This window comes from Myotis myotis, unplaced genomic scaffold (genome assembly GCF_014108235.1).
Source record: "Myotis myotis isolate mMyoMyo1 unplaced genomic scaffold, mMyoMyo1.p scaffold_m19_p_3, whole genome shotgun sequence".
In the NCBI taxonomy this organism is placed as follows: domain Eukaryota; kingdom Metazoa; phylum Chordata; class Mammalia; order Chiroptera; family Vespertilionidae; genus Myotis; species Myotis myotis.
The window spans coordinates 24,331,338-24,345,585 of record NW_023416335.1 but is presented as its reverse complement, the minus strand read 5'-3'; the positions used below and the strand labels follow the sequence as shown (position 1 = coordinate 24,345,585).

At 39.5% G+C, this 14,248-nt stretch overlaps 1 protein-coding gene across 8 annotated transcripts in view; it reads left to right on the top strand.

Annotated features, from left to right (window-relative positions):
* KAT6A (lysine acetyltransferase 6A) overlaps positions 1-14,248 on the top strand; it is a 134,354-nt gene that overhangs the window by 56,208 nt on the left and 63,898 nt on the right. For 2 of the 8 annotated variants that reach the window (XM_036300725.1, XM_036300724.1), the window contains exon 4: positions 619-864. The exons of the other annotated variants lie outside the window; for them this stretch is intronic. In XM_036300725.1, the coding sequence (XP_036156618.1) occupies positions 829-864 (36 nt within the window). In that variant the 5' untranslated portion in view covers positions 619-828. The remainder of the gene's footprint in view (positions 1-618; positions 865-14,248) is intronic. 8 annotated transcript variants of the gene reach the window in all.

Below are 14,248 nucleotides of genomic sequence, written 5' to 3'. Positions count from 1 at the left end.
TGATGAGAGATAGAGAAACATCAGTGTGAGAAACAGTGATTGGTTGCCTCTTACAAGGGCCCTGACTGACTGGGAATCGAACCCAAGACCCTTCGCTACATGGATGATGCTCCAACCATTGCGCCACATTGACCAGGGCAAAAATTTTAATTTGATGTAATATCCACTGAAGGTGTATGTGCGTGTGTGCATGTCCACATGGGTGTTCTGGGCAGTATTAGTTTAGTGTAGAGAAGATAAGGTACTGGTAACTACTTAAAATTATTACATTGCTTTTTAAAAAAATCTTTTTATTCTTCAGGAAGAGGGACAGTTTCTCTGAGGACTTTGAAGACAGCTTAGAGAAGTACTGATTTTTAATTGTTTATCAGCATTGCAGATAGACATTTCTAGGATAGAATTGATTATTTTCATGTTTGTTTGTTTTTTTTAAATAATACTGTTAGGCTTTTTATAGGTTAGTAGTCCCAGTGCACAGGACTTGGTATTATATGGTTCATTAGGCTCTGTGGTGGCTGGCCTTTGACATTTTTATTAACCCAGTAGAATTGGAAGATCATCTGATGTTGGAGTAGGAGAATTTATCTTGGTGACTTTAGGATGCTGATTCCATTGTAGGTATAATTTTGCCAACCTAAGAATCCAGGAAAGAATTGCCAGAGGAGGAATGAAAGAAAAGATTTTATATGAAAGTACCTACCTTGATTCTGAAAGAAAACAAACCAATGGCAACAGCAGCAATTGAGCAGAGTCTCGAGCATAGAAACCCAAATACAACTCCTTGAAGCCAGTGTGAACAAAGTTGAGATCAACTGTGTAAAACATTGCATGTACCATAAGAAGGCTTTTAATCAAGTAAATAAAGTATGTGTAAATTGCAAATTTTTTTTTATTTCATTGAGTGATTAAGTTGAAGCTGTTTTGAGTATTGGACTTACAGTCAGAATATCTGTCTGACTTTGAATAACTTTAATCACTTTGTTAGTCATATATAGCCTTTCACAAGGATTTTTATTTTTAGTAAAATGAATACATAATGGTTTTTATTTATATTTATTTATTATATTTTTTTGTTAATAATTCACCCAAGGAGGATAGTTTTCCCATTGATGTTTGAGAGGGAGGAAGGGAGGGGGAAGAGAGACAGAGAGAGAGAGAGAGAGAGAGAGAGAGAGAGAGAAAGAAAGGGGGGGAACATCGATGTGAGGCATCCTGACTGGGGCCGGGGATTGACCCTGCAACCCAGGCACATACCCATGATCAGGATTCCAACCCGAGACCCTTCACTGGGTGGGTCGACACTCTAACCACTGAGCAACACCGACTAGGGCTATAATCCTATCTAATAAAAGAGAAACATGGTAATTATCGTACGACCGCTACCCTTCCCATTGGCTAATCAGGGCAATATGCAAATTAACTGCCAGCCAAGATGGCGGCCGGCAGCCAGGCAGCTTAAAGTGAACATAAGGCTTGCTTGCTTCAGTGACGGAGGACTCCAACGTTCCCCGCCTGCCGCTGCAGGCCTCTGAGCTGCAACTCTAAGCAACTATGTTACAAATATAGAAGCTAAACAAAACCCTGGAAACCTGCTTTAGTCCACCGGGCTTCAGTTAGCAGGATCACAACATTGTTTCAAATACAGAAGGTAAACAAAGGCCAGAAACCTGCTTTCAGCAGCGGAGGCCTAAGAGCTGGAGCCAAGCCTCAAAGCTAAAGCTGGCTCAGAATTAAAAAAAAAGAAAAAAGGAGCGGTTGGGAGCTTCAGTCACCCGCCAGCCTGAAAACAGCCCTCAGCCCCTCACCCAGACTAGCCAGGCACCCCAGTGGGGACCCCCACCCTGAAGGGTGTGTGACCAGCTGCAAACTGCCATCATCCCCTCACCCAGGCTGGCCAGGCACCCCAGTGGGGACCCCCAACCTGATCCAGGCGGCGCCCCAACCCCCACCTCACGGGCCCTGCTCTGTGTGTGATGGGGTAGAGCCATAACCTCCCCATCAGCCCTGCCCTGAGTGTGACAGTGGCGGTGCCCCAACCCCCTGATCGGCCCTGCTCTGTGTGTGACGGGGCAGTGCCCCAACTCCCCTATCGGCCCTACTCTGTGAGTGACAGGGGGAGCTCCTCAACCCCCTGATTGACCCTGCTCTGTGCGTGACATGGGGGAGCTCCCCAACCCCCTGATGGGCCCTGCTCTGTGCGTGACGGGGGGGCAGCGCCCCAACCCCCTGATTGGCCCTGCTCTGTGCGTGACAGGGGGTGGCGCCGCAACCTCCCCATCGACCCTGTCTTGAGTGTGTCAGGGGGCGGCACCCCAACCCCCCAGTCGGCCCTACCCTGAGCGTGACTGAGGGTGGCATCGCAACCTCCCAATCCGCCCTGCTCTGTGCATGACAGGGGGTGGCGCCCCAACTCCCCAATCGGCCCTGCTCTGAGCCCGACCAGGGGCTGCACCTAGGGATTGGGCCTGCCCTCTGCCACCCGGGAGCAGGCCTAAGCCAGCAGGTCATTATCTCCCGAGGGGTCCCAGACTGAGAGGGCACAGGCCGGGCTGAGGGCCCCCCCCCCCCAATTGCACAAATTTTTGTGCACCGGGCCTCTAGTCTACTTATATAAAAACCCTGGGTGTAACATCACAACCCAGAGCGTGACCAACCGGAAGGAAGTCAGTCCTGCCGGGGTTGTCTTGGAAACGGCTGCACCCTCCCCCCAGCTGTTTCCCGGAGCTATTTCCAGTAAGGGCGAAGTTTGAGGCAGGAACCCGCCCTCGGAGTGTGGAGGCATATCTTTATAAAGTGTGCCGCACCCGCACGGCCAAGGGTGAACCTGAGTGGGGGCGGCTGAAAGGCTTGGAAAAGACAGACAAGAGAATGAAAGCTGGGTTTCGGTGGGACGCTGCTTCTCTGAGAGACAGTGACCATGCCCACAGCCGTGTCTTTATTTTATAGCAGATGCCATGAGACAAAGTAAGGACGTGACCAAGATATTTACAACATTCTCCTGGGTTTCAATCCTATTAAATTACATGCACCTGAACTCTATCAAGCCTACATCACTCAGGCACGTGGAGCCATGTGTTTGGACCATAGGTTCAAGCTTACAACTATAGCTGTTGGCTATAATTGTGCTGGGAGGGCCCTGCCCTCCAAGTTGGGACTTGCACATGGCAATGAGAGGACTGTGCCCTCTCATCAGTCCAAGACTTGAACCTGTCCAAAACACTGTAGCGGCTCCCCACAATAAAGTTTTAATACATTATATTAGAGGTTGTGGTGGTACTGTTTTACCCACAGCGTCTACAGGAATTGCTGCAAATTTACTTCTCGGTGGAAAAACCTTTCATTCCCAATATAAATGACCAATTTCATTAAATGAAACTTCAATTTCTAGACTCGATATAAACAGTGAAGTTGCTAAAACTATTAAAAAGGCCCAACTTCTCATTATTGATGAATGCATCATAGCATCCAGTCATGCTATAAAAGCCATAGACAGATTACTAAGAGAAATTATGAATTTGAATGTTGTATTTGGTGGGAAAGTTCTTGGAGGGAATTTTCGACAATGTCTCAGTATTGTACTGCATGCTATGGGATCGGCCATAGTACAAACAAGTTTAAAGTACTGCAGTGTTTGTGGATGTTTCAGAAAGTTGTCTCTTACAACAAATATGAGATCAGAGGACTCTGCTTATAGTGAATAGTTAGTAAAACTTGGAGATGGCAAACGATAGCAGTTTTCATTTAGGAATGGGTATTATTGAAATTCCCTGTGAAATGATTTGTAATGGATCTGTTATTGAAGCTACCTTTGGAAATAGTATATCTATAGATAATATTAAAAATATATCTAAACATGCAATTCTTTGTCCAAAAAAATGAGCATGTTCAAAAATTAAATGAAGACATTTTGAATATACTTCATGGAGATTTTCACACATATTTGAGTGATGATTCCATTGATTCAACAGATGATGCTGAAAAGGAAAATTTTGCCATCGAATTTCTTAATAGTATTACTCCTTCGGGAATGCTGTGTCATAAATTAAAATGGAAAGTGTTGCAATCATCATGCTATTGAGAAATCTTAATAGTAAATGGGGTCTTTGTAATGGTACCAGATTTATTATCAAAAGATTACGACCTGACATTATCGAAGCTGAAGTATTAACAGGATCTGCAGAGGGAGAGGTTGTTCTGATTCCAAGAATTGATTTGTCCCCGTCTGACACTGGCCTCCCATTTAAATTAATTCAACAGCAGTTTCCCGTGATGCCAGCATTTGCTATGATTATTAATAAATCACAAGGACAAACTCTAGACAGAGTAGGAATATTCCTACCTGAACCCATTTTTGCACATGGTCAGTTATATGTTGCTTTCTCTCGAGTTTGAAGAGCATGTGACATTACAGTTAAAGTTCTAAATACTTCATCACAAGGGAAATTAGTCAAGCACCCTGGAATTGTTTTCACTCTTAATGTGGTGTACAGGGAGATATTGGAATGAGTTGAATCACTTTATCCGTCATTGTTTGTATCACTGTTGTTTTCATATCATGTTTTTGTCATTTTTATATCATGCCTCTGTTGCCGTTATATCCTTTTGTTGCTGTTTATTAATAAATTTATATATTATTTTCATATACATTTGACTAATTTCCATTCATCTTTCACACTTCTATTATAGAGAAAGGGCAAATAGCAATATTAAAATATTTCTAATTAATTCCCTTTTAATGTGCACGAATTTTGTGCACTGGGCTATAAAGATCCCTTCCAGTTTCGAACATCATACCTTCTATTAGATATGTGTTATTATTTTGGTAGGTCTTGAGGAAAATGATGCTGTTTGCCACTTTGTTCAAGTGTTACTTTAAACCAGCGGTTCTCAACCTGTGGGTCGCGACCCCTTTGGGGGGTCGAAAAACCCTTTCATAGGGGTCGCCTAAGACCATCGGAAAACACATATATAATTAATTACATATTGTTTTTGTGATGAATCACTATGCTTTAATTATATTCAATTTGTAACAATGAAAATATATCCTGCATATCAGATACTTACATTATGATTCATAACAGTAGCAAAATTACAGTTATGAAGTAGCAACAAAAATAATTTTATGATTGGGGGTCACCACCACATGAGGAACTATATTAAAGGGTTGCGACATTAGAAAGGTTGAGAACCACTGCTTTAAACCACGGGCAGAATAATGCCCACAATTACAATCTCTTAAAAAAGTAATGAAGCCCTGACTGGTTTGGCTCAGTGGATAGAGCATCGGCCTGCGTACTGAAGGGTTCCAGGTTCGATTCCAGTCAAGGGCATGCACGTTGGTTGCGGGCGCATCCCCAGTGGGGAGTGTGCAGGAGGCAGCTGATCGATGTTTCTCTTTCATCGATGTTTCTAACTCTCTATCCCTCTCCCTTCCTCTCTGTAAAAAATTCAATAAAATATATTTTTTTAAAAAAGTAATGAACATGAAAGTCTTGTTGAATATCTTACTCCTTCAGAACCATCACTTTATATACAAAGTGGCACCAAAGTAGGTTTACAGTTGTTCATACGGAAAATAAAACACTAATTAATAAATAATAATACAAGAATAAACTTTCCCGTACTCATAGCTGTAAACCTACTTTGGCCCCACCTGGTATTTTTAGTATAGAAAAGATTATTTTTCTAATGCTCTTGTACTCAAGTACCACTACATAATTGTTTTAAGTGGGTAATGTGCAGTGTGGTAAATACGTGTGTGCAAAACAACGGTATGAATCTAAATGCAATAATGTAAATATCATATATAGAAAATCTATTAGCCTACAGAAAATTTTAATCACCTTGCTTTTTATTTTGGATATTAAAACAAAAACTTACCCTGACTTGAACGTGACATTTGGCCCAGTCGGTGTGGCTCAGTGTTTGAGCATCGACCTATGAACCAGGAGGTCACTGTTCAATTCCTGGCCAGGGCATATGCCCAGGTGTGGTCTCCATCCCCAGTGTGGGGCATGCAGGAGGTAGCCGATCAGTGATTCTCTCTCATCATTGATGTTTTTCTCTCTCCTTCTCCCCTCCTCTTTGGAATCAATAAAAATATATTTTAAAAAAGAAAGAAAAGTGGCAGTTGGTCACTTAACCAAAATAAGCTTTGAAGAATAGTTTTGAAAAGAGATATAGGAAATAGCATTTATAGGTGCCTCTTTTGAGTTACCGTCCCATAACTTTATCCCATCATATCTTCATGAGAACTTGAAAAGTAGGTATGTTGTACTGTTTCACATCAAAGAGGTTCAGTAATTTGGCCAAAGTGATGCCATAAGTGGCAGAATCCAGTTTCTTAAGCTCTGCTGAGCTGAGACAGGGATACAAAGGACTCTTTGAGGGTTGGGGTAAAATAACTTAGGGAAAGAGCATGAAGTATGATCTCTGAAGACAAGTGAGTAGGTTGGGAGTAGAGGAAGATGGTGTGAGAAAAGCAGTTTGGTAAATGGTGGAGGGAATTGAAGAATAGCCTATAGGAGTTGGCAGTTGTTATATGTTGTGTAAAGTTTTGAGCCAGGCAAGTGACTGGATAAAAGAACATAACATTTTAGGGGTATTAATCTGATAGGAATGTATAGAAAAAATAATCAAAAACTAGAGAAGATTGCATGTGGTAATAGGGGAGAGCCATCTATGTATATAACAGCATAATATGTTAAGTGGGCAACCGATCAGTCCACCATTTGGTCAACCGCTCAACCAGTTGCTATGATGCGCACTGACCACCAGGGGGCAGACTCTCCGACTGACAGGTTAGCTTGCTGCTGGGGTCCATTCTATCAGGACTGGGCAAGATGGGCCAGACACGGCCTGGAGCCAACCTCCTGCGGTCCCTCCCTGGCCTCTAAAATATTTCTCATAATTAATTTTCTTTCAGTGTGCATAAATTTGTGCACTGGGCCTCTAGTAAGTATATAAAAGAAAGGAAAGGACCACAAATGAAAAAAGAGACAGTAATAACTTGGCAGTATCATAATTAGATGAATGAAGGAAATTATATGTCACTGATAAACAGAAAGTGGAGCTTTCAAATAACTGATGAATATGTGAAAGAAAGTTAACTCTGCAGTCTTAGTATAGAATTTAAATTCAGCTAATGTGCATACTATCATTTTTGATGTCACCTCTGATTAGGAAATAGAAAATTTTTATAGTATCTTGACAGATGATTGCTTTTTCATCTAAATTTATAGTAATCTATGTGCATAGTAAAAATGTAAATTGAAATTGATCATTACTGATCTAATTATAACATTAACTTACTTTCACCAATAATCTTGTTATTGTATCTAATTGTAGAAGTCATTGAATGAACTCATCATAATATAATTGAATTCAATTTAGTAATCCTATTAGGGCTTTGTAATGGCTAATGGGTTGTGTTGGAACTGATTAAAATTATACAAGGTTACCTTATTGTAGATTATAAATAATGGAAAAGGAATTATTTTCCAGGCAATTCATGTTGTTTTATTATTATATATCTTATAATTGTATACTTTTGAGGAAAAGATTATTCTAAAAATATATTTAATAAGGAGCCATAGATTGCTTGATAGTATATGGAAGCCGACGAATTTAAGGAGATTAAATCCTACCCAACTACACTTCCCCTGAAGATCATTGAACTTTGGAGGAGAGGCTTTAAGCCAGTTACTAATAAACCTATTTGAAGCCAAGCATGGTTTTGTTGTATATTAATTTCAATATATGTGCAAGACATATGAAGTGAAATTAAGAGGTCTAGGGTGATTTCTGATTCTCTAGTGCTGTCTTTCTTGAAAAGATAAAGAAGAGTTGAATTCTAAACTGTCGGAAAGGATTTGAGAGGAGCATGAGTTCGCTCAAGGCCATTAATAGTGAAAGAATGAAAAACTGGGTAAAACTGAGAGAAGCATTTGCCTGACTGGAAGAGAACAGTGTATTTTGTTACCTTTCTCAACAAAGTATTAGTTTCCTAAAGTGAACTCTATGTGCCAGTTTGTTTCCCTTATAATATTAGAAATAACCAAATGGTGCAAATATTCTCTCAAAAGGCTTACTTTTGAGTTTTTGGGTAAGTGGATAATGGGAATAGTATTTGTTTTCTAATTATTTTGTGTAGATTTTTTTCATATTTACTGACATTTATAAATGCTTTGAAAATGTGAGTACTTATTTTTAATTTTTGTTATATTACAGTGCTTACCAAACAATAATATTTGCCAGACTTCTTATGCTTTGGATAGTATTTTGAAAATCTAGCAATATTTGTTTTCCCCATGTTTAGTCACTGAGCACCATTTTGGTTTCCTTCACTATGCCATGACTAAGAATACTTCAGTTTTCCATTTTACTAAGCTAAGACTTACCTCTTTATCCTTTTTGTTATTTATTCTATATAATAAAGTCATTCTTTTAGCTTTTTAATATATATTTTAGTACTTTAGCAGTAGGTATTATCAACTAATAAATGATATCTCAGCTGAAAAGTATTTGTTTCAAGTTGAAGAAAGTTAATTGGCAGTTAAATTTAACTGCAAGGTTTTGTTATTCTGCCCCTTATTATGTAAAAATATATTAAAATTATATTTTTATTGATTTCAGAGAGGAAGGAAAAGGGAGAGAGAAGTAGAAACATCAGTGATGAGAGAGAATCATTGATTGCTGCTTTCTGCACACACATCCCCAAACACACACACCCACCCACACCCCCACACACACCTGGGGCATATGCCCTGACCAGGAATTGAACCGTAACCTCCTGGTTCATAGGTTGATGTTCAACCACTGACCATGCCAGCGGGGCTCAAAGCTTGTACTTTTTTAATTTTTTAAATCTTTATTGTTCAGATTATTACAGTTGTTCCTTCCCCCCCCCCCATATCTCCCCTCCACTCAGTTCCCACCCCACCTTATGCCCTTACCCCCCCCCCCACTGTCCTCGTCCATAGGTGTACGCTGTTTATCCAGTCTCTTCCCACCCCCCACACCCCTTCCCCCCGAGAATTGTCAGTCCGCTCCCTTTCTATGTCCCTGCTTCTATTATATTCACCAGCTTATTCTGTTCATCAGATTTTTTATTCACTTGATTTTTAGATTCACTTGTTGATAGATAAATATTTGTTGTCACTTTGTTCATAATTTTTATCTTTTTCTTCTTCCTCTTCTTAAAGAATACCCTTCAGCATCTCATATAATACTGGTTTGGTGGTGATGAACTCCTTTAGCTTTTCCTTGTCTGTGAAGCTGTTTATCTGACCTTCAATTCTAAATGATAGCTTTGCTGGGTAGAGTAATCTTGGTTGTAGGTCTTTGCTATTCGTCACTTTGAATATTTCTTGCCACTCCCTTCTGGCCTGCATAGTTTCTGTTGAGAAATCAGCTGACAGTCGTATGGGCACTCCCTTGTAGGTAACTAACTGTTTTTCTCTTGCTGCTTTTAATATTAAAAGTCTGTACTTTTTAAACAATAACTCCCCATTCTCCCCTTTTCCTCCCAGCTTCTAGTAACCTCTAATCTACTTTCTGTCTATATGAATTTAACTACTCTAGGTATCTCATATAAGTGAAATCATATAATATTTTCCTTTTGTGGTATACCACTTGATTTAAAAAATAGGTTTAGTAATTATAGTTGAACCTAAGTCCCTGCTCCCCCTCCCCCCAAATTTTTTTTTTTAGAGAGAGAGAGAGGGAGAGGAAGAGAAAGAGAGAAACATCCATGGGCTGCCTCCTTGCACGCCCCCTATGAGGGATTGAGCCCACAGCCCAGGCATGTCCCCTGACCTGGAATTGAACCAGCAACTTTTTGGTGCATGGGATGATGTCCTACCCATTGAGCAATACCATCTAGGGCTGAAACAAAGTTTTGAAGTTTATAATGCTTTATAGATATTTTGTATTTAACTCTAAAGAAGAATGATGTGACCTTCTTTTTGGTTGTTTTGTTAAACTTCATTGGAAGATTTTTTCCTCCCCCATTGATTTTGAGAGAGACTGGAAGGGAGGAAGGGAGGAAGGAAGGGAGAGACAGACAGACAGACACACACACACACACAGATGTGAAAGAGAGAGACACATTGATTGGTTGTGTCTCGCATATGCTCGGACCAGGGGCTGGGGATCAAACCTGCAACCCAGGTATGTGCCCTTGACTAGAAATTGAACCTGAGACCCTTCTGTGCGCTAGCTGACACTCTTAACAACTTAGCCACACTGGCCAAGGCTCTATGGTATCTTAACTCCTTATACTTTCAGTGTGTCAGCTCCTTCTGCTTATGATGTCCTCAACTTTGTGGCCAACCATTAGAGATCTTTGCATTTGCATTCTAGTGGACCTCACTCTGTGGTTTATCTTGGCAGTCTACAGTTCTCTGGTTATTTTGTCAGTCAAAAGGCTTCAGAGGTGTTAAGAAAACTTGTATAAACAGTTTGATTGGAAATGCTACAAATTGATTCTTTCTGATTTTGTCTTTATTGTTATGGTTGAATAACAATTTTATTTCCCATCACTAATTGTTTCCCTACCACCTTCCACATAGAGATTTCCAGATTTGTTCTGCTCTCTGTGTAGATGCCCAAACCCATACTTATCTACTTCTCTTTAAGCAAGTGACATTGCCTTCTATTTTAGTGAAAAGATAGAGGCAGTTTTGCAGGGACTTCATCAACTTTTCTCTTGTGTTTTGAATTTATTCTCTATGTTAATACATACTTTTCTGATTCTATCTTGCCTGAAGAATGTGTATTCATTTTCCATTTTGATAGGATGGTGGTTTTCATTAACTCTGTTCTTGGACCAAGCCAATCTCACCTCACAATTTTCTTAATCAGCTATCACTTTCTCATGCTGTATCTAACCAATTCCTGCCCCACTTTTAGCTGATGATTTTACTTCCTACTTTCCAGAAATAATGAGGCTACCAAAAATTAGCACTATCAACTTTTCCCATTTACAGATAATTCTATATCACTATACTACTAAGGCTAGTCCCTTTACTTATACTTTAAAATTCATCCTCTTTTGAGAAGGGGTATGTGTCGGGGGTAGTAGAAGGTAAAGGGAGTCAAATATATGGTGATGGAAGATGATTTTACTTTGAGTGGTGGGAACACAAAACTATATGAAGAGCACGTATCATAGAAATGTACACTTGCAACCTATATTATCTTTATTAATCAACTAGAGGCCCGGTGCATGAAATTCATGCAAGGGGCTCGGCCCTTGCAGCCCCAGCCAGCCTTCGTAGCCCCTTGCAGCCCTGGCCGGCCCTCGCAGCCCTTTGCAGCCCTTGCAGCCCCTCGCATCCCTTTGCAGCCCTGGCCGGCCCTCACAGCCCCTCATAGCCCCAGCCAGCCCTCGCAGCTCCGGCTTCATCTGGAAGGTCATTGGGACAGTTGTGCAGAATGTTGTCTGGACGGTCGTTTGGCTGTTCAGTCTAATTAGCATATTAGCTCTTTATTATATAAGATGTCACTTCAATAAATTTAATTTAAAAATTATCCCTAAAAAATAATTGAAAAAACAAGTTCATCTACTTTAAACCAGTGTTATCCAGTAGACCTTTCTGCAATGATGGAATTGTTCTTTATTTGTGTGTCTAATACCATAGCCACTAGCCATATATGACTATTAAGCACTTGAAATGTAGCTAATGTGGCTGAGGAATTAATTTAACTCTATTTTATTTTTAATTTAATCCCATTTTATATTGCCTACCATATTGAACGGTGCAGCTCTAAATCTTACTATATAATATGTTCCTGTTATTTCTTGTTTCTTGAATCTTTGACCAGGTTGAGTCTTCTCTTCCATATTTTCAATAGGTTAAATCTTTCTCACCTTAAATACCTCAAACACATCAAAACTCTTTGCCATTTCTTTTTTTGCTTTCTCCTGTTTGGCCTCTATCCCTTTATGGTAGTATGACTTTAGTTCTTACTCTGTCACTGAAAATGTGCTCTTGTAGTGAGTTCTCCAACTATTTCTCAATTGTAGAATCCACTAGATACTTTATCTTTCCAATATTGTTGATTGCTCTCTGCTTCTTGAAATTGTGTTATCACTTCTCTTGATCTGTCTTCTCTTACAGTGGTCCTTTTTCTTTTTCTCTGATGTTTCTAAATGTTGCTATTCCTCTATTTCAGACTTCATCTCACTTCTCCACTCCCTTCTCCTTACTGTTTAGCATGTTCTACCCACTCCACCTTCTCACTGGGTGATAACTCACCTGCAAGTTGATGTCTTTTAAATGTATCTATAGCTTACTCTCTATTCTAAGTTCCAAACTGCAATGTCTCAGTCATCATTGGTATTTCTTCTAGAATATTCCAAAGGTACCGCAGTCCTACACTAAAACGTTCATTAATTTAAATTGAACTTTCTAACTAAAATATACATACATAACAGTACACAGATTGTAAGCCTATAACTTAATTATTACATAATTAAAGTATATGAAACCACCATCCAGGTCAAGAAAAAGAACATTACCAGACCTCATTAAGCCTTTTATTTTATTTTATTTTATTTTTATTTTTATTGATATCAGAGAGGAAGAGAGAGATGGAAACATCAGTGATGAGAGAGAATCACTGATCGGCTGCCTCCTTCACGCCCCCTATGGGGGATTGAGCCCACAACCCGGGCATGTGACCTTGACTGGAATCGAACCCGGGACCTTTCAGTCCCCAGGCCAACGTTCTATCCACTGAGCCAAACCATCTAGGGCTCAGTAAGCCTTTTTCTAAAGCACTACCTATTACTTTTCTCCCTAAAGGTATAACCACTGTCCTGACATACAACAACATAGAACTGTTTTTGAACTTTATGTATGTAAACAGTATGACACAGTATACAGTTGTGCAAAAGTAGATTTATGGTTGTGAGTACATGAAACACAGAGTTTATTCTTATAGTATTTATTAATTATTGTGTTATTTTCCATACAAACAACCATAAACCTACTTTTGCTCACCCCTGTATATTCTTTTTAAAAGAATATATATCTTATTGATTTTTTACAGAGAGGAAGGGAGAAGGATAGAGAGTTAGAAACATCGATGAGAGAGAAACATAGATCAGCTGCCTCCTGCACACCCCCTACTGGGGATGTGCCCACAACCAAGGTACATGCCCTTGACCGGAATCAAACCTGGGACCCTTTAGTCCGCAGGCCAATACTCTATCCAGTGAGCCAAACCAGTTAGGGCTGTATATTCTTTTGTGTCCATTCTTCCATTCATTCCATGTTATTGGTTGTAATTTATTTTCATTACTGTTAAATATTTTACTGTATGGATATAGCACAATTTATGTGTGCAACCATTGCTAGTTATTTGGCTAAGTTTTGAGTAAATTTTGTTATGAATAATGCTGCTCTGATCATTTTTGTATATGTTTTATTATTCATGTGTATTCACTTCATTTGGGTAGATAGGAGTGGAAGTGCTGGATCATATGGTATGTCTATGTTAACACATTTCGTACCGCTCAGGAGTTTTCTCGTGTTTCACGCGCCATCTGTTAAGGACCGCTCACGAGTGTTCTTGTTTTTCATGCCCATGGAAAAAGGAGCGAATCTAGATACTTATGTAAATTTTGTTTGGTCCCTCTTCATAGAGGAAAATGTTTTACGCAGTACCATACGTTAAAAAGGTACTAGGAACTTTGTTTAATTGTTTGTTTTTGTAAATAAAAATGTTATAATTATTGAAAAACAACACCTAAAGTGCATTATGATGATTTAAATAACGTGCAGTTTGCCCAAAAACGTGCGGTCCCTGGCGTATGTCTTAGAGATTTCTATGCGGTACGCAATGTGTTAAATTCTAGTAGATAATGTCACATAGTTTTCAGAGTGTTTTTTTCAATTTATATTCTAGTTAGCAATGTAGGAGAGTTCTTGTTCCACTTTCTTATTAGCACTTACTGTTGCCAGTCTTCACAATTTTAGCCATTCTTAAATATCTACTTTGTTGATGGCTAAAGAGGTTGAGCATCTTTTCTTGGCCACATATATTATTCATGTATTTTCTGTTGTGAATTACCAGTTGAAGTCTTCTGCCTACTTTTCTATTGTCTGTCTTTTTCTTGCTGATATGTAAGAATTCTTTAAATGTTCTGAATATAAGCCATTGGTTAAATATGTTGTAGGATCTTTCATTCTGTGGCTTACCTTTTAACATCTTTAATGGTGTCCAAGTCTTCCATCTTTCT